Source organism: Gopherus flavomarginatus, chromosome 1 (assembly GCF_025201925.1).
Source record: "Gopherus flavomarginatus isolate rGopFla2 chromosome 1, rGopFla2.mat.asm, whole genome shotgun sequence".
In the NCBI taxonomy this organism is placed as follows: Eukaryota; Metazoa; Chordata; order Testudines; family Testudinidae; genus Gopherus; species Gopherus flavomarginatus.
Window position 1 is genome coordinate 247,249,331 of NC_066617.1, and position 21,276 is coordinate 247,270,606.

A 21,276-nucleotide genomic window follows, 5' to 3' on the forward strand; every position below is an offset into this window, starting at 1 on the left:
CTAAGTCCTCTACCCTTAGGAACTCTAACCCTAAGGTGGGCGCCCTACCCCATAGAAACCCGAACCCTAGCTCCAAGTGCCCTATCCTTAGGAACCCTAACCCTAGGGTGGGAAGCCCTAGCCATACAACCCTAACCCTAGCTCCTAATGCCCTAAGTTTAGGAACTCTAACCCTAGGGTGGGAAGCTCTATGCATAGGAACCCTAACCCTAACTCCAAGGGCTCTACCCTTAGGAACCCTAACCCTAGGACGGGAAGCTCTACCCAAAGGAATCCTAACTCTAGCTCCAAGTGCCCTACTTTTAGACACTCTAACCCTAGCGTGGGAAGCCCTATCCATAGGAACCCTAAACCTATCTTCAAGCGCCCTACCCATAGGAACCCTAACCCTAGCTCCAAGGGTTCTACCCTTAGGAACTCTAACCCTAGGGTGGTAAGCTCTACCTATAGGAACCCTAACCCTAGCTCCAAGTGCCCTGCCCATAGGAACCCTAACCCTAGCTCCAAGTGCCCTACTCATAGGAACCCTAACCCTAGGGCGTGAAGCTCTACCTGTAAGAACCCGAACCCTAGCTCCAAGTCCCCTACCCTTAGGCATAATGAAATTACAGACAAAAGGGACAACTTGGGACCCCATGGGAGCTTTACCCAGACTATGTAACTCCTCAGCTAAATGAACTGAAAGTGACTAAGAACCTGGCCACATTCACAACCTGCATGCAAAACCCATCTCTTTGACTGAGCATTCTGGCAACAACACTTTTACACTCCCATTGCTCACTCAATCTTTTATTTTATCAAAACAAAAAGAAAAAAACTCCTAAACTCTACTTCCTGAATAAGAAGACAGAGATTTTTCTTCTTAATCTTGGAGGGTACTTTGTCATAGATTCAGGGTAGCTGCATCTGTATTCCCTGTCCATGGTCTCTCAAGGGCTCCCAGACATCATCTCTTCAGGGTGGAGACGTGTGTCTCACTCCCTCCTGACAACATGTTTTAAGTCTGCACTGCTCCCTGAACTACACTGCAATATCCCTAGCAAACCAGTCTGTGTTTGCTTTCTCTCCAAGGGCTATGACTAGTGTATTGCCAGCAGATACAAGTCACCACACAGTTTCTTCTAAGCAAGCACAATTATTCTTAAGGTAAAAGCATTACAGAGAAAACATATAAAAACAACAAACTTTTCTATATGTATGATAAAATCCTATCAGAGGTTACCCAGAAAGAAGGCCCTGAGTCAGTTTAAATTCAGGATATTTATCCAAAAGTCTTTCCTTTCTCTATTGTTCTCTGGAGAATGCAGTTTGAACCAGTATATGTGAGCCTCCATCCCCCTCCCCCTGGGAGGGAAGTTTATAAGCTGTCTGATTTGCCTTAATTACCGCCCACTGTTTCAAGTTCCTGGAGGAGTCGTGGTAGCTGTCCCCCATGGAGTCAAACACAATTATATATAAATCATTCATTTAAAACTATGGACCCCAAAGATAGATGTTGCAACTCCATGCAGTATCGCGTGTGGATACTACAGTGATGAGTGCTAGGATCAGAACCTAGTTAGATAGAAGACCACAGTAGGAATGGGCAGGAGCTGGGCTTAGGTTGCAGCACCAGTGGCATTTGAAAGGGTAGCCACAGGGGATAGTGTGTAGGATCTCTTCAGCCTCTTTTATCTCCCCAACCACATTTAAAGAGCTCAAAAATTCAGGCTTTATGCAAATAAGATGCCATTGCTTAGGGTATGTCTGCACTGGAGCTGGCAGGTGTAAATTCCAGCTTTCGGAGACATACCTGAGTGAGCTCTGACTGAGCTAGCACACTAAAAATAGAGAGTAACCAGGGTGATGTGAATGGTGGAAGGCGCTACCCTGAGAACAAATACAATAAACAAGCACTGAAAGCTATTTTTTGAAGTAATAAAAATTTAGTCCATTGTGTATAAGCAATAGAAACACTGTTTTTAAACATTAAAATCTGTTTTATAGTATCACATAGTGAGCAGAAATGGAAAAAAAGGCATAAAACACTATACACCAACAGCGTATATCTAGAGGCCATATACATCAGTAAGAACCAACACCTATTTTTTCCCCAAAATAGTATCTAGATTCTTTACCCTGGCCTCACTGCTATTCTGCGTGAGATCACTTTGGTGGCTGATGTCCAGGAGGTTCTATGATAGATCTCTTATTGTGGGAAGATCTTTTCACCTTGTTCTAAAATTTGCAATGCTCCAGAACTGTCTGTCATTTTTTTAAGACCTACCAAAGATCTGAAATTACTATCAGAGTCATTCTGATTTCATTTCCACAGCTTCATGTCACAGCTGGCGTTAATGCCCTCAGACAGAGAAGTGTATGTGTTTAAATTTATTTTCTGTCAATGACATTAATACTAAATTTACTATTTTATAAATCAAATAAGACTTTCTAGCAAACTAAGATAGCTCACGGGATTCATAATGGGTGAACAATGTTTTACCTTTAGGTCACTGGTATGAATTTAATTATGATCAATACTTACATTAATATTTTACCATCTGATAGCTGCTTACAAGACTTCACTATGCAAAGAAAATTAGTGGTCTGAATTTGGCAGTCTCAGAGGACTCATGAATTACATGGTCAGAGAGGTTCAATTACCCTCTTACATCGAAGGGTATCTTCTGTCAGGCAAGAATAATGGTATGTTGAGGGGGCAGCATAGGGAAGATTGTACTACTGTTGCCCAAGCTGTAGCTAGTTTTGAAGGTAAGGATTTTATTTTCTTCGTCTTCCAGAATTGGCACCTTTCATGAGCACTAAATTCATATTCAAAAGGTAAGTGACTGAAGGATGGAAGTGAAAGGAAAGTGATGTGAGTTTTTATTAAGTGCCATCGTCGGGCTTGACGACTGCTGTATATTTGACACTTGCAATTTCAGATGCTACATGGTAACATAACCATAATAGTATCAGATAATGGAATGTGCTAACACCCTACCTATATATATCCAGTATTTTATCCAGTATAATTTTTCTTCTCTTTAAATGCCTGCCAACATATCTAGATTGGTAGTTTTGGAAGAAGGTAATTTTCATAGTTAATGAGAAGTATAAATATTAGAAAGCAATTCCAGCCCTGTAGATAGAGGCATTTACACAAGGAGGCAGCATAGTCTAGTGGTTAGAACACATAACTAGCAGTCAGGTCTCGTGCGTTGTCTGCCTGTCTCTGACACTGACTCAGTATGAACTGAGGGTAACTTCATCTCTCTGTTCCTCATCCCTTGGTTTGTAAAGCAGAAAAAATAACACCCATCTTTCTAAAAAACCAAACAAACCAACCAAACAAAAATAAAACCCTTTGAGATCTTCATATTCAGGTGCTAGTGTTTGTGTATGTGCCATAATAGGGATTATTACTACAGTTCTATTGTCCTCTCAGAACTAAATATCCTGTATTTCATTATTTCATTATATAAGCAGCTCATTACTGATAGCTGTGCAGAAGAGGGTAAAGCCTTTATTTCATACAACCCAGAGCAGTTGCCAATAGCTCAGCACATTACTCATTAATTTCAGGGAGTGAATTTTTTCCCCTGATGTAACGCCATTTAAGTCAATGAAGTTACATCAGGAGCAAATCTGCCCCCTTTCCCGAGTCTATAAATCATTTAGACTGATTAGCATTAATGATCTAGAAAACCTGGGATGATTTCAGTGAGTAGCCGTTAGCTGTGTTACACACAAATGCACACTGTACTATTTTTAGAAGCGAGTACAATGTATGCTGCTTTTCATTTCAGACAGATTTCCTGTTCAAATTGTGTAAGTGCACTAAAGCAACTAATATGGCTATTCTGAAGATTTACAGTAAACTGACGATTGGGAGACATTTGGGCTCTGATGGTGCACAAGGACATATGTCCCACCTATCACTACTTTCTCATCGCTTGATGTAATTTATATTTTTAGACGAGTAACTAAAGGTTTAATTATTTCTCAGAGTGTATCCACATGGACTTCTCTGGACTCTATCTAACCAAAGAGAGTTGAGCACCTAATTCATCTAGACTGCTTGGAAAACTTCAGCTTAGTTTCTAATTTGACACTCACCCATTGCTATCAGAATGTCTCGTTCCTATTGGCTAGAGATCTTCAGGAACATTCAAGACAATACATTGGTGTGACTAAAATTCTAACCTTCACGCTTGTCTAATTAGTTTGGAAATGGACCTATGCAGTATAAGTACAGGAGCTTCCTCAGAGATAGCGCACAAGCAAGCTGTTTCTAGTAGGAGAAAGCACTTGACACTTTTTTTTCTCCTGGTTTGTTGTTTTTAATGAAAATCAGGCATTGTGAAACAGAATCCAGATGGGTGATTTGTGATTCTTCAGTACACAATATTGTCTCACACGTTTACTGACACAATGTGGTTAATCCTTCCTTGTCTCTATTGATGCAGCTAATTTAAGAGAATTGCATTAGTACCATAAGGCCTGATTCTCATTTCCACTGAGGCCACCTTATACCCCATTGGCCATTGAAAATGAGTGTAAATTTGAAAGCCCTTTTCTACTGCTAGAGTGGCAATGGAGAGACACAATACTGTAAATAAGAATCGGGCCTCCAGTCTTTTGTTTCTGGAAAATGGGGTTCAAATTATGCATATCTGGAATTCTGAAGGACATTTACAATATATAGCTGTTCAATTCAAAGCTTACCAATGCAACACTCGGCAGGATTTGGAGTGTTACACTCGAGCAGAAAATCAGAACACATTTGTCAAAAGTTTTGCTAAGGTTTGTGAATTTCTGGAGTCGAGTTAGGACGTTTATAATTTTGTGTTGACCTCATGGGAAGTGATTTTTTTAGTCTTGCATTATTTGTTTTTAATTAACTAATGTATGCTCTCAGCAGTCTTACTGCAAGTTCTCCCAAGTCTCTTCCCGTTACTGCTCCTGTTGCATACCTCCATCATAATGAACCATCTATGACCTGAAGAGATGTCCCCAGTCACTCACTAAGAATAAAGGCTCATTTAACCCTGTAGCAAGATGGGCTGTGTACTTACAGCAGGAACATCTGACGGTTGGATTCATTGCTGAAACAAAGTGGTAGCGAGTGGAAAGCCTATACTTAAAACATATTTTTAGTAACATATTTCTGCTGTCATTCATTGTGATGAGCTAGACCCTCATTTTAAGATGTTAGTTTTGCTCATTTAGGCAGGTACTGACAAACCTTAATAAATGGCTGCACAGCAACATGCCTTATTGAGTTACGAACTCTGCTAAAATTTTCAAATGTGCTTAAGGGATTTAGAAGTCCAAAGCCTTCTAGTGAGTTTTAAGCTCCTAAATCCCTTAAGCACATTTGAAATTTTCATCCTGATTGCCTCCAGAGCTCTGTGTTCTGAGCTGGAAGCTACATAACTCAGGAGGTGGGTGGCTGCCCTGATTCACTCATTTGCTGGAAGAAATGATAATGCTGGACTGAGGCACTCTGAACAGCCAATAAATGTTGCAGTCTTGAATTAAATGGCTTCCTCTTGCGACTTTGTGAGAGAACAAACTGGTGGGAATGAGGAATCCCTCTAAGAGTCTAGCTCCCCAGTGTGATCTTAGTAAGATAGCTTGCAGAAATAGGCTTAGATAAGGACTCGTGATCATTTTCAGTTCAATAAGTCATTTTTAAAGAATTTTTCCTATATAGAAAAGGGGCAGATGGTGATGACCTGTGCATAACTGCTAGAAGGGTCAGAAAGCTTTGTGAAAAAGGCCTCCTCCTGTTATAAGAGCCCCTCGACCCAACAGCAGTACCTGTTCATTCCTAGGGAATTACTCAGCCAAAAGGGGGTAGTGAGACTACAGCCTTGATCCCCCTCCATCTTCCATCCCGCACCTCCGGTATATTCTCGAAAAGGAGAGGCTATTTGTGTCAGCATAAGAGTTGTGCAAAGTGAGTATCTCATTGGGTGCAGAGCAGCTCTTGGAAAGATTATGCTTCCTTGAGGCAAAATCTTCCATGTGCTATCCCTGGGATGGGTGCACTGACCAGGGCTCTGGCATAACAGCTGCAAAGGAGTCCCAAGGTCTTTCCTTCTGTTTTAATGTGTACATAGTTAATCTCCTGTTACAACCCTGCCCGTGTTCCTGATACTTGCACAGCCTGCAGTTTTTGTGTTAGACTTTGAAAATTCTGCCCAATTATTTTTAACATAGCCTAAATTTAAGCACTTAAATCCAAACTTTGGCACTTATATAAGTGACCTGATTTTCAGAGGTGTTGGAGAGCTGCCAGCATCTCTGAAAAACAGGACTCTTATTTATGTACCTAGCTCTAGGCACTCAAGCATCATCATTTTGGACAAATTTCTTCTTATTCCATCAACATTTGTCTGTCTATAAATATAACATAAGGAACAGCAGCTTAAGGATGGAAGGAAGGAAGCAGTCTACTGTGCCTATCATTCAAAAATCCTACTAGAGAAACCACAGAAGGATTAGCGAGGCAATTATTCATTCTGAGCTATTATGCAAACAAAACAGGTGGCAGAGTCATTTATTTTTTAATTGTCCCTTTAAATCTCAAATACCAGATTCCCCTGTCACAACTGTATTTTGGGCCTGTAGGAGCTGACTGTGATGATGTATAGTACATATCTAGTGCCCAGAGATGTTGGTCTCCTAATTGGAAAGGAGATGAAATTTTCAAATGGTAAAGCAGGATATTTGTTAATATTCAACACTGTGATAGAACAGAAAGAATTAAGACCTTACCTAGTGCTGTTCTTGCTGGTGTGGCATCTTTTTTAATCCAGAATGATACCCAGGATAACACAACTGTTAAGATGCAGGGTATGTATGTTTGAATAGTGAAGTATCCCATTCTTCTACTTAAATCAAAGTATATAGTCATGACTATGTAATCACCTAGAACAACAGGAAAGAAGACAAAAAGGATATTGTGATGAAGTTCAGTTACTCAATTGCCTCACTGGTAATCTTTAGAGCAAGTATTGTTTCAAATATGCAAAGTGTATGAAATATCTCCTTGTGTTCTGAGACCATCTGTGCAAAAAAGCCCAGGCACAATGCAGCTGAATTAAAGCTTTCTCATTCAGAATTTCCTTTGTTTTATCCTTTTGATAGGGATTTCAATGTGTCTGGACAGCTGGTGTAAAGTGGAGACAAGATCCTTCCTCTCACCTGACCTTGACTAATGGGTTTTCCTGAGGCCTTTTGGCTTTCTGTGGCTGGAACTTCAGAATGATTCCATGGCAAGTATCACTATCATAAAATGTCAGGGTTGGAAGGGACCTCAGGAAGTCATCTAGTCCAAACCCCTGCTTAAAGGGGGATAAATCCCCAGATTTTTGCCCCAAATGGCCCCTCTCAAGGATTAAACTCACAACTCTGGGTTTAAGCAGGCTAATGCTCAAACCACTAGAGCTATCCCTCCCTCTCCAACTAGGCTACCATCATCCCACAACTCACAGTGGCCATTTCACTTTCCTATGGGTGCACCTTCCCTGCCAAACACCTGATTTTGGATTTGACTGGCTTCACCGTTTCCCCCTCAGATCACAATGCTGCTCTACACAAGCTGCTAGGAGTCCTTATCCACGATTAAGCACACAAACTTTCTCCATAAACTGAGATCTTATTCACAGAGATTGAAAGCTCAATGTGGAAAAGCCTTAATTAGTCTCAGATCAGGTTTGCTACCACACAGTAAACATGACAAAGTACAGCATTCTCTCTCGGGGCCCCTTAACAATATTTTCTATGTTCTTTGTGATTGTTAACATTTCAGTATTCCTTAGTACCAAATGTATTATTGAATAGTTGGTATAAAAGGTTCCCTTGTGTTAGTAAAGTACATAATATCACCATTTGTACATTTTGTTTTCTATCTAGGTTTTAATGCTATACCCATCAGCACAGTGGTGTCCAAATTGTGTCAGAAATATAGCTCTGTAAGCAAGAAGTGGAAAAGAAATAGTATACCATAGTATTTTACAAAGTGCTGTCCTTACAATGCCTATGTGTCCTGTCTTTGAGAAGGTACAAAATTGTGTGGGTTTTCTGATTTATGTATGTAAACCACCCTAACCTGTGGAGAGCCCTTTTGCTCCTACCCTATAGAAGATACAATTCTCTGTGGTTATCAGGCTCTAAGAGGTTATATGTGAAAGCAATAATGATTGTATTATCTTATTTGTTACTGAGCTGGGGATCTGTGAGGTATGAGAACAGAATAACTCTCAATAATTGACAAGGGAAGAATATAATGTTATATCTACTGCTCTTATAGTATACAGCACATCAGCTTTTATTTCTGTGTTTTGTAAATGTCCTTTTGTGATTATTATTGCTACAGATGTGGTCTGATAAGGTTATTATGTAACACTGACAGACCTTGGTTGTCAACAGGTGGTATAGAACCTGGGACCTCTAGTGTTAAATGCATGAGTCTCAAGCCATATGGCTCTTAGGTAAGACTGTAAAGTAGACTTATTAAGCTTTCTCTCTAAGTGGTCCTGGTGCCACTAGATGGGACAGAAGCCCACACCCAGGAGATGTGTGGGTTACAATGACAGACAGGGCATAAACTTGCTTGGACCCCTTCTCCAATCACATGGCAGACAGTATGTACAGTAATCAGCACTCTGCCTTTCCAGTAGAAAGAACTGTATTTCTGCTTTAGGGTTAGAAGAATCTCCAAGCGTTTAAATAGCTGCCATTTTTAAGGGCTCCCCCAAAATTGCTCACAAAATCCCTGTCACACACAGAAAAAAGAACATTGAACGCTTCAGTTCCTCTTTAAAATGGATCATTATTGGTTGGGTGCTGTCAGCATTCTTAGTGCTGCACACGAACCATGTAGGGGAGAAAATCTTTATCCCCAAAGGGCTTACAGTCAACAGTGATTGCCATTAAGTAGTTACCCCTTGCCACTGGATTCCACAGAGTGATCACACATTATGTCTTCTACATATAGAGAAAAAAACTATAGTGATTTCAGATACTGCTACATAGTCACTTTTCTTAGCTCTCATATACCTATTTTAATTCATAGATCTCAAAGCCTCTTCTAAAGGATGGTAGTATCGTAATTGCATTTTGCAGATCAGCATCCAGATTTTTAAAGGTATTTAAAGATGCCTAAAGATCTAAAGAATATTTGAGTGTCTCCCAGTATGAAATTCATGAATGGTTGGGAGAGCATTCATAGATTCATAGACTCTAGGACTGGAAGGGACCTCGAGAGGTCATCGAGTCCAGTCCCCTGCCCTCATGGCAGGACCAAATACTGTCTAGACCATCCCTAATAGACATTTATCTAACCTACTCTTAAATATCTCCGGAGATGGAGATTCCACAACTTCCCTAGGCAATCTATTCCAGTGTTTAACTACCCTGACAGTTAGGAACTTTTTCCTAATGTCCAACCTAAATCTCCCTTGCTGCAGTTTAAGCCCATTGCTTCTTGTTCTATCATTGGAGGCTAAGGTGAATAAGTTTTCTCCCTCCTCCTGATGACACCCTTTTAGATACCTGAAAACTGCTATCATGTCCCCTCTCAGTCTTCTCTTTTCCAAACTAAACAAACCCAATTCCTTCAGCCTTCCTTCATAGGTCATGTTCTCAAGACCTTTAATCATTCTTGTTGCTCTTCTCTGGACCCTCTCCAATTTCTCCACATCTTTTTTGAAATGCGATGCCCAGAACTGGACACAATACTCCAGCTGAGGCCTGACCAGCGCAGAGTAAAGCGGAAGAATGACTTCTCGTGTCTTGTTTACAACACACCTGTTAATGCATCCCAGAATCATGTTTGCTTTTTTTGCAACAGTATCACACTGTTGACTCATATTAAGCTTGTGGTCTACTATGACCCCTAGATCTCTTTCTGCCATACTCCTTCCTAGACAGTCTCCTCCCATTCTGTATGTGTGAAACTGATTGTTCCTTCCTAAGTGGAGCACTTTGGATTTATCTTTATTGAACTTCATCCTGTTTACCTCAGACCATTTCTCCAGTTTGTTCAGATCATTTTGAATTTTGACCCTGTCCTCCAAAGCAGTTGCAATCCCTCCCAGTTTGGTATCGTCCGCAAACTTAATAAGCGTACTTTCTATGCCAACATCTAAATCGTTGATGAAGATATTGAACAGAACCGGTCCCAAAACAGACCCCTGTGGAACCCCACTTGTTATACCTTTCCAGCAGGATTGGGAGCCATTATCAACTACTCTCTGAGTACAGTTATCCAGCCAGTTATGCACCCACCTTATAGTAGCCCCATCTAAATTGTACTTTCCTAGTTTATCTATAAGAATATCATGCGAGACCGTATCAAATGCCTTATTAAGTCTAGGTATATCACATCCACTGCTTCTCCCTTATCCACAAGGCTTGTTATTCATGTAACATAGCTGTGAGTAATTTTACGTGCTAGTGGCTGTATGTGGGCAGGCCAGGTGTGGCTGCTTTGGCAGCAAAGCAGTGTAAAAGGCACCCCAGGCTAGAGAGTTCAGGGGACACTGCTGTTCAACAGTCCAGATTGTACCCTGGGGAATGTCAGAATATGATGCTATTGACATAGTAAAAGAAAACCCTAATCTAGGTACCAGATTTATTACCACAACATTAGCAGCGGGTCGATTTTCATATCTTCCTCATACCACACAACATTTCTCACAGCAAGCAATGGAGATCAAGCCATGCAGGCAATTGCAGTGGTCTTGGTTGTGTGTAAATTTGTGTCCAGGACACATTGTCCCCCATTTGTTTAATTACAGAAACATTTGACAAACAAATGGTGCATCAAGGGTCTGAATCTCCCCTGTACAAGAGAGAATCAGGATTACCATAGCTTCGCCGAAGTTCATGGAGTTACAGAAGTGTGAAACTGATGTGAGAAGAGACCTAGCCCCTGAGAGTCTAAAGAAAAGCTAGGTGGTGCACTGTTTGGATACTATTAAAGCTGCTGATGGTCTTGGTGTGGGGAGGAAATCATCTCGGCATTAAAAAAACTGGAAGCACTTATGTCCCTCATGTTGGCACTATCGTAGTAAGTAAAAGCTGTGTGCTGGCCCAAGGCTTTTAAAAACTACTGTAGATTGCAGTATGCATCTAAATTGCATTTTAGATTTTCTTTTAACCTTGATCAGATCAACTCTTTTTGAGTGACCTCAATTTGTCATTCAGCCTCCTGAATAGCTGCATTAGTCCCTAGTTATCTAAAATTTCTTGCTAGTAGTTTTTGTTAGTGTGTACAGCAGTACCATGTACATGCCAAGTTGCACACAGTACAGTTTTACAGCTACTTATTTAAAGTACATGGATCATCAATAATGAAAATTACGCAGCTTCTATTCTAAAAGATTACAGAAATGTCAAAGGAAGAGGCATGAGTTTTCTAGGCATTAACAATCCAAGATATAAAATTAAAATATTTTCTTCATTCTGCATTGTGGGACAACTGTATATGGTACATTCATTTAATAGAAATCCAACTGACATTAATGTGATTTCCAGATAAGGAACAAATACAGAACATGCAATACAGATCTGCAAAGCAGATTTCAGAGGAAAACCCTGCTTTAAGGTAAAAATAATGGATATAATGGACTTAAAAAAAACATAAGTAATCTAATTGCAAAAATGGAGGCCACATGGAAACCAAAGAAATCTCCAATTTGCAACTAAGAAAATAGTTTTAGTTATCAGCAACTTAAATAATTTCTCAAGAACTTTACCTAAAATTTTAACTAAACAATCAGTCAAGTTATTGAAATAATGAAGATTGCCTGTAGGCAAAATAATCCACTACAGGTTTTATCAAACAAGAAAAAAAATGTATCTTAAAGCAACAAATCTTTTAAAGTAATCAAAATAGCGAGGAAAAATTTCTCATGAAACCTGATGACTGTTGTCTGTGACCTAAAATACCCTTATTAGTTTTAGTTTATAATTTGAAAATAGGACCATAGGTGGAAAAATAATGATTTTCTATGGATTCAGAACCTGGAATTTTAATGAATGGTGCTAAGCAGCAGCATATTGTCTTTTTCTGCTAAAGACTGAGGAAGGCTTGAGTGAACTGCCAAAAGTTTTCCTATATCACATTAAAACTCAACTCCCTTAAAGATGAAATCTTTGAGTAGCACATAACTGGAAGTTGTATTTTTAAACAGATCTTTTTACAGTATAACCACACTAATGTGCATTGCATAGTAATTCGTATCTTCAAATTAGACCATATGTTCAATCTACTACAGTTGTTTCACCATCTTACCCCTCATCTTCACTCATTCTACTGTTATACTCTACGGCTAAAATGGATGGTGATCCCATTTGTCTTACTAAAAGTTAAATGAAGACTGATTTTAGTGATATGTAATATGAAACTACCATGGACCAACTTGACAATTTTCTGGTTTACTGTATTTTTAGTATGTGAAAGAAGATAAGACTTTTGTTCTTCTTCACCTGAAATGGAGAATAATAAAGAGTGTCAGAGTTCACCTGTGACATTAGTGAATGTAATTGTGAGGATAAAATCCACTCACTTGAAAGATGACTAACAGCATGCTATGAATATATTACTATAGACCTGTGGGACTCAAAGAGAGCTCATAGGGGTAACTCATTTACCATGTTTGCTTTTTACAATATTTCATGAAATCTACTTAGTACTGGGTGAGTAAATTTCCCCATCCTCCAAGTTTCAATCTCTTTTCCATGTCTGAACCCAATACCATCCTCTCCCCACCCACTCATCTTTTTTCCCTTCCACTCAACCTTGTCTGACACCTTTTGCTCCCAAAGCCTTCCCCTGTCATTCCTTTATGGCTCTCCCACCAAATCTGCTGTGCTGGCCTAGTAAGTTGAACAACTCTTACTGGGCTGATTACTCTCCACATTCCATAGTCTGGAGCACCCCTGAGTCAGAAGCACCTCAGAGTGCAATGCATATCTCTGATCTGAAAACAACCAGCCCAGCTCACAGGACACTAAACAAGTTAGGATTTCTTTAAGTATCATTTGCCTGTTATTGATGTGACTTCTGCAGTTGACTTGTTTATCCAATTGCTATGTTGTGCCGAAATGATTTTGCCAGATCTTACTCAGTCAGAGAGAGGAAGACCTGCCTTTGGAAGATCCAACAATTGAGCGCAATCGTGGATGAGCTAGCCGGGCAGCCATGACTCTAGAAAGACGTTCTCTTATTTAAAAAAAAACAATAAAAATAGGATATTGTAAATGCTTCTTGGAGATGCAGAGAAGATGAAAGGCAGGGGAATAAATGTATCTGTCTCCCTTAAAATCTTGATAACCAAAGAAAATGTGCTTGGTCTTATGCGGTCTTTTATTCTGACCTCTCCAAAACATGTTTTTCTGTGTGTATCACTAGTGTGCATCGCCATGGAACAATCTTTGATCTCAAGCACTCTAGAATGAATGCTCCTAAGTCCTAGAGAAATATAAAATGACTGAGGTCACCCTGCTACTTAAGTGTTTTTCTCAGATGGCTATACATTGCTCTGATGACAGAGTTTCTCCAGTGTGAGTAATGACACATATGTTCACACAGGTGCATACACACAAGAGCAGACAGGCACATTTGCACACATTCCAACATGTAAATTTACTAATTCTGAAGTGTTATATTACAGGTAACTTGTGAGCACGATATGTTAAATAACAGACTCTATGGATCTCCAGGGGTGGCTTTGAGTATTATTTGTATTATCATAGTATTGTAGCCTGAGAGCCTGTATCTTGGACCAGGATTCTATTGTGGCAGGTGCTATGCAAACACAACAAAAAGATGATGCCAGCCCTTAGGAACACACAGTCTAGATTAATAATTGTTCTAGGTATGGACAATATGTGTGTGTGTATTGTACACAGTCCAGAGACTGGTGTCTTAAATAATATCGAATATGCATTTTTTCTTATGAAATACAGTGAGCCCATTAATTGCAAATGGCTAGCAGTAGTAGTAATTGTGTTGTTGTTACATAAGTTATAGGTCTTTTTTTTAAATCTCACAGAGCCATGTATAATAATATGGGGGTGAGGGAGACAAGCAAATTCCAAAAGCATGTTTTCATAACAGGAACTTTGAGGGTTGTTTTAAAGAATATATATATAACAAGACACATGCGTAAATAAAAGAGATTAATGTAATGAGGGGATTTAAGGTCTCATTAATGCCAATGAGAGATTTGTCTTTGATTCAAGTAGGACCAGGATTTGGCCCTAAATTATAACTCATAACTGAACTGTCTCTTATTTAAATGTTTGCCATTGTAAAGATTTTTTTTCTCGTGTAACAACATTAGGAAGTATAACATTGAAGCTATCTCTTGTTTATTTACTGAGTCAGCATCAGATAATTTACATAACGTTATTTGTTCTTCCACAGGCAATAACCTTTCATTTTCTTTGACGGAACTAGCATTTTCAAGAGCCCAATAAAATGTTAAAGTTTTGTTGAATGACATTGTGTCTGTTTTGAAAATCTGATGACTAGTATGTGTTTAAATTTATTTCATCCTATGATTTTGAATGGTAGCGTTAAGCTTGGAAACATTCATGAAATGTGTTAGAGGTCTAAATTATTCATACTGGCAATTTTTTCAAATTATTGACACACATTTATGAAATAAAATGTTTAAAAATGAATCTTTCACTAGTTTAAATAACTGTGTGAAACTGAAAAGACTAATGATCGTGTCCTAAAGAACTTGTTATGTATTGTACCCCTACATTTTCAAGTAGCTGATTTGAAATTTGGTTGCACATATTCTACAGTCTTCAGCTACACTACACAATTTCTGTTAAGTCCCCTTTAGCTCTTTGAGAGTACAGGGGAGATAGACCAACACCTGTGTATATAGCTGCATGCAAGAAGGCAACCCCAAAGATATAAACTCCCAAACAATAAAGCCTGAGTTACTACAGTGCTTTGTTCGAGTGATTAAAAAGAGTTTGACCCTTATAATGATAACTTTATTCTGAAAACCTAAGTGTTCTTTGTTTGCAGCACTACTACAGAGCATAATGCTTCCCCTCAAAATAGGCCATGTGAAGTTATAGCATCCTACTCATCCAAGCACTGCTGCCAGCATCAGAATTGCTTTTAGACCACGTCTAGTCATAATGACATTTTCATTGCAGAGCAGAAAATAGCATTTTGTATGCTCTTTCAAATACAGAACTAATGAAAACAATTGATTTTTCATTTTACTATTGCGAGGTACAAATAATATTGAGCAGTCCTCACAAAAAATGCAGGTCCATCAAGCCAAGCAATATGAATAAAACCATGTAATACCACAAGCAGAAATTCAGGCCATGATTACAAATCTAGTTTAATTTCTGACTGAACAATAGAAAAGCTACATGTATAATCTCTATGCATTTAGTTCATCAAGCAGAGAGTAAATCAATGTCCAAATATCGTAGATCATGAATTAGCTATTACTCTTTATTCATAGAGAAAATATCACTAAGTATCACAGTTAGGTTCCTCTTTTGCCTAAGGAAAGATTAACAATATCCAGTGTAGTCTGAATAATAATAAACTACCATATGCTGTCTGTGAAGGTAGTACTACAAGATCCTAAAATATGAATTATTTTTATGGGGTTATATAGCATTGCAAGGGTTATTGTCTGGGAGCACAGTGATGCTTTTAGAACTTAACATTCTCCACACTCCATGAAGTACAGAATGCAGCAGGAGTAATGAGCAGGCACTGAGCTAATGCTTCTCAAACTCATTTTGCTGTTAATAATTGTTCAAACACGCCTGAAGAGCCACAGTTTAATGCCACCTGTTAGGCAGTGCTGATCACGTCCCACTTATGTATAGTACTAAGACTTTTAATGATACGATCCATTGACAATATTGCTTGGGGTAGGGGACTTAGTCTCTTTGTTTTTAATGATGTTTGGCATGCAGTCGCACAGGCTTTAATGTCAACACTTTTATTATTCAGAATTTCATTTAGACTGATACAATTAAGACTGGAAATGGAATCTAAATTACCTTGAATTTTAGAGCAGTTCAGATTTCAATAATTGGACCTAAAGCTGCCTTGATAGTATTGAGTCTGACTCAAAGCCAGGAGACCTATTTTCTAGAACTGTTTTAGAAATGGGATTTTTTTTTGATAAAATACCAAGTCATTGAAACTATAATTTTTCATAGGAAATTTTTAAAAAGTTTCAGAATTGCCAAAACATCCCATTTTGACATTTTCTATATGAAATGGTATGTTTTCCTAGTTCAAAATGACTTCTCATTTCAAAATTTAAGTTAAATCAAAAAGAGGTCAAAATCTAAATGAAATATTTTAATTGATCCCAAGCATTCCCAATAACCCGTCCCCCTGCCTCCCCAAATTTTCAGTTATCTAAATGTTTTGAGATTTGAACTTTTTGTCCTGATCTGGGAAGGAAAATGTTTTGAAATCTTGAAAAATTTCATGGGACAGGAAAACAGTTTCCCAGCTGGCTCTACTATTTCCAGGTTCAGAAGCAGATGAAATCTCTGTTGTTTGTGCAAAACTTCTTCCCCCAAATGGCAGAAACTTCATGAGAATAGCCGTTCTTGGGAGATTATTGTGCATTTTACAAAAATCAGTTGACCACCATCTGTGGCAGAAATCTCATGAGAACATATTACAAGGTTCTGGTGCTGTCAAATCTGAATCCCAACCTCAAACCCTAAAGCAGCTTTCATTGATTTTAAGACCAGAAGGGACCGTTGTGATAACTGAGTCTGCTCAGCATAACACAGACCTTAGGGCTTCCCTGAATTAATCACTGCTTCAGGTAAAATAGATGTGGTTGAACTAGAGCATATCTTTTAGCAAAACATCAAATCTTGACTTAAAGAATTTCATTTGTAGAGAATCCACCACAATCCTTGGTAAATTGTTCCAATTGTTAATTACATTCTCTGTTTAAAAAAAAAACCACCTTATTTTACGTTTGAATTTGTCTACCTTCAATTTCTAGCAACTGGATCTTGTTCTACCTTTGTCTGCTAAATCAAAGGGCCCTCTTGTAGACTGGTGAACATGATCACCAGTTCGGGAAAAACAATTGGCCATGCCCAGTTCAGTTTGTAACCCTTATCTCAGAGCCCTGTTTATTCACCACAACTCCCACATAAAATGTGGAACACCACCTCTAAGTAACAGCCCTGTTCCCAGCCTAGTTTTTGGAGGGGTCTCTGTACTCTAGATATTTTCCAATCTAACAGAGCCTACAAGGCCTACCTGCCTCCTCATAGCCAACTTCTGCAGCCACAGGAGAATGTGCTCCCAGCCCTCTCAGGAACTTGGAGTCTTTACTTACATCCCTTAGTTGGGAATCATCCAAAACAGTTACTTGATGCTGTCCAGTTGAGTTTGATGATTTCTAGCATCTACCTGCTGGGCTTCTCCCTAAAACAAGGCTGGTGGCTCCCTCCTCCTCCTCCCCACCCCAGCCCTTAAAAAGGCAGACTGCCCTGTTACAGCTCTGTTATCAAATGTCTGTTCCCCAGGTAGGTTCTTGCAGTTTGGTGATTGTAAGCTGGTCGTGTCGGGGCTCATCCCTCTCAGGCGCAGCGGGGAGCCAGGGCGCCTCCTAGAACGCTGCAGTCCGGGTAGGCTTAGCCCCTCCGCAGGTGTTGAGGGGGTACAAGGTCTGCAAACAAGGTAGAGCCCCGGCCCTCTAGCCGAGGTCGGGGCTCTCAAAGTAAATAAGCCCCAGCCCTTGGACAGGGCGGGCAGTAACAGTTCAGGCTCAGGCCTCTAGCAGGGGATGAGCAAACACAGTATCAGCCCAGGCCCTTGGCAGGGCGGGGCAGTAGCAGTTCAAGCTCAGACCTCTAGCAGGGGCTGAGCAAACACAGTATCAGCCCGGGCCCTTGGCTCGGGCGGGGCAGTAGCAGTTCAAGCTCAGACCTCTAGCAGGGGCTGAGCAAACACCGTATCAGCCTGGGCCCTTGGCTCGGGCGGGGCACTGAACACAAGTCTAGTTAGCTCTGGCCCTCTGGATCAGGACAGAGCAGTGGCAAAGTCAACGGGGCCCAGCCCTTGGTTTGGGCGGGGCACCAAACACAAGTCTAGTTAGCTCTGGCCCTCTGGATCAGGACAGAGCAGTGGCAAAGTCAACAGGGCCCAGCCCTTGGTTCGGGTGGGGCACCAAACACAAGTCTAGTTAGCTCTGGCCCTCTGGATCAGGACTGAGCAGTGGCAATAGGCAGGAAGAGGGGGAGTCTGCCACCCGGTTACAGGTGGCAGGGGGAACGCAGGCCCTCCCACTCCACTGCGTTCCAGCCCGGGGCCCTAGCAGCGGTCAAAACCCGCTGTGGTCAGTGGGGATCCTGGCCACAACACACTGACATGGGTTCGGGCTCTTCAGGAGCCAAACCAAGGTCGGCTACCCCCGGGTCACTTCCAACCTCCCCCTCTCTGGGTACCTGGTCCTTGCCAGCGTCATCTGGGGGGTCCCAGACCATGGGCTCCTCCAGGTACCGGTCGTGGGGAAGCTCAGGCCACTCCTCGGGGTATCGGGCACACGGCAGGTCAGGCCGACGTTCCTCCGGGTACCGGGTCTGAGGCAAGTCCAGCCAGCGCTCCTCTGGGTAGTGGGCACGGGGCAGGTCCGGCCAGCGCTCCTCTGGGTAGTGGGCGCGGGGCAGGTCCGGCCAGCGCTCCTCTGGGTAGTGGGCGTGGGGCAGGCTGGGCCTGGCGGGAGCCCGGGCACCAACGTCTGTCCTCTCCGGCAGCCTGCCCCCAACTGAGCGCTGGGGCCGGGCTTTTATACTTCCTGTCCCACCCCTTGACTTCCGGGGGGTGGGGACAGGCCGTGCTGACTTCGCCCACTGAGGCACCTGCTCTGGATCGTCCCTCTCAGGCTTGGCGGGGAGCCAGGGCGCCTCCTTACAGTGATCAAGACACCTCTTCACTTTCTGTTTGTTAGAATAAACAGATTGCGCTCCTTGAATCTGCCACTACAAGGCATGTTTTCCAATCCTTTAAACATTCTCCCAGCTCTCCTCTGAGCCCTCTCCAATTTATCAACAGCTGGACACAGTATTCCAGCAGCAGTTGTACCAGTGCCAAATACAGAGGTAAAGTTACCTCCTACTCCTACTCAATATTCTTCTGTTTATACATCCAAGGATCACATTCGCCCTTTCAGTCACAGCATTGTACTGGGAACTGGGGTTTTACTTTGGCAGGAATATATGGGTCAAAGGTGTTAACATAATTCTGTCATTGACCAACAATAAACTGTGTTAAACAAGATCTTGGCTTTGGTATACAAAGACCTCAGCCTGCTTAGGACCATGGAAAATATACCAATAGAAATCCCTTTAACTTTTTATTAAAGACACAGAAAAGAAGGGGAAAAAATAGCTGAAGTGTTTAAAGGCGAAGAACTAAACAAGATTTTCATTTTAACAACATCCCTTGTTCCCTTCAGCTGTAGACGGTTTTTAGGAGGAAAAACTCCCTGTTCTTTGACAGTCTTTTAGAGGGTATCTAAGAGGGCAATAACTGTCCTTTTGTGGGGAAAGAAGAAGTTAGTTGAGGTGGGCTGGAGATGTCCTCGCTGCTGCTGTTGTTGTTCAAGCCAAACCTTAGAAGGAAAAGCCCCCTTGTCTGACAGTCTCTTAGATGGTATCCAAGATGGCAATAATTGCCATTGCAGGTCATGTTTGGGATTCACCTGGAGCTGGTAGTGGTGGTGATGCCATCTGGATCCCTCTCTCTCTCTGGCCCATTCTGATCAGGACACCTCTCAGGAGCAGGATGGATGAAGGCCTGTGGTTCCAGGAAATGCAGGGGCGGCAGCCATGATGGTGACATTCATTCCAGTAACCTTGGTCTGGTCTTTCTGTCTGGTCTCACTTTTGTTTCTTTTGGCACTTTCCCCAAAAAATCTCTTTCTTTTAAGGACCCCCGCAAAGGGAGTGATGGGTGGAATAGCCCAACCCCTGATTATTTCGTCAACCAATTAGGTATAATGTCCAGCATACCAGTTTTGGCTCATTAATTTCCTGCTCTACATGTCCTGTTTTTAACCAGCACATTTTCAGCACAGTCCTGGAATCATATCGACTTGGCCATTTTTGTTTAGACTAATACAATTATTCTGTGTCCCTTTTATACCTTTTTTCCATAAACATAGTATAGGCTTTTGTAATATCTTATGAACATTTACATACTGGTTAACACAATGCAGATACATTTGTAGGTCCAATTGCACAACAGATCTCATGTTATTCTGAGTTCATGAGTTAAGTTATTATGAACTTTCATGGATCTTTTACTTGTCCTCTAACTCAGGTTGTTGTTTGTTTAACAAATGGAGACTTCTTTATCTATTGTTGGATGTGGCTTTTGGGCATCTAGTAAAATATTAAACATTCATCAATTGTCATTCACACTTTTCTATTAAAAATAGTTCTCCCAGGTGATTTGGCTCATAATTATTTTCAGTTTTGTGAAAATTGGCCCCTTTGAAGCACTAAATATATGTTACTGGTTGGGATTTTATTCTGTTTGCACATAAGAAATGTAATTTAGTCACAATCACTTGTCACTAAGCAATCACTAATTTTTAGTTCTGTGATCAATTCATTTTTATATGTCAATATGAGGTCTAAGATATAATTCCCCTGTGTTGGATGCAACACTTTTTGAAATTGTCATATATAATATTTAGAAATTCCAAGGATGTTTCACTCAGATGCATAATTTCAGAAATATTCTGTGGAAAGGGGGAAAAGTTGTGCCAGCATATAGAACATTATATATGATTATATTATATCCTGCAAAGTTGGAGATGGGGGTCAGAGAAGAAAGGGGAAGACATAATGGAGCATAGCAAATAACGTCTCTTGATTTAGTACTGGCAGCATGAGACCTCCCTCATATGTCACTCAGATTGAAGTCCACCATGGCAGCACAGGTATTTTTTTTCTCTAACACATTATAGGTAAGTGCTTATGGAGTTGGTCATACTGTTTTTAGTGTAATTTGGTGGTCTGTAATTAGTTGCAGCCATCAACTAGTGCATCCTCTCGCTTTATCTGTTGATCCATAATTGTTCAACATCATTTTCTTTTGAGTTGTCAGTGACTCGGAAACAGGTAATGCCGTTTTTGACAGAGTGTTACTCCCCCTGCCCTTACCCACTCAATCCTTCCAAAATAAGTTATAATCAGTGAGTTTAACATTCTTATCATGCAAATCTTCCACCA

General features: G+C 40.7%; 1 protein-coding gene across 1 annotated transcript in view; it reads right to left on the reverse strand.

Annotated features, from left to right (window-relative positions):
- The window catches only part of GABRG3 (gamma-aminobutyric acid type A receptor subunit gamma3), a 575,769-nt gene that overhangs the window by 36,754 nt on the left and 517,739 nt on the right, over positions 1–21,276 (reverse strand). The window contains exon 7 of the mRNA XM_050932184.1: positions 6,766–6,918. Within this exon, the coding sequence (XP_050788141.1) occupies positions 6,766–6,918 (153 nt within the window). The remainder of the gene's footprint in view (positions 1–6,765; positions 6,919–21,276) is intronic.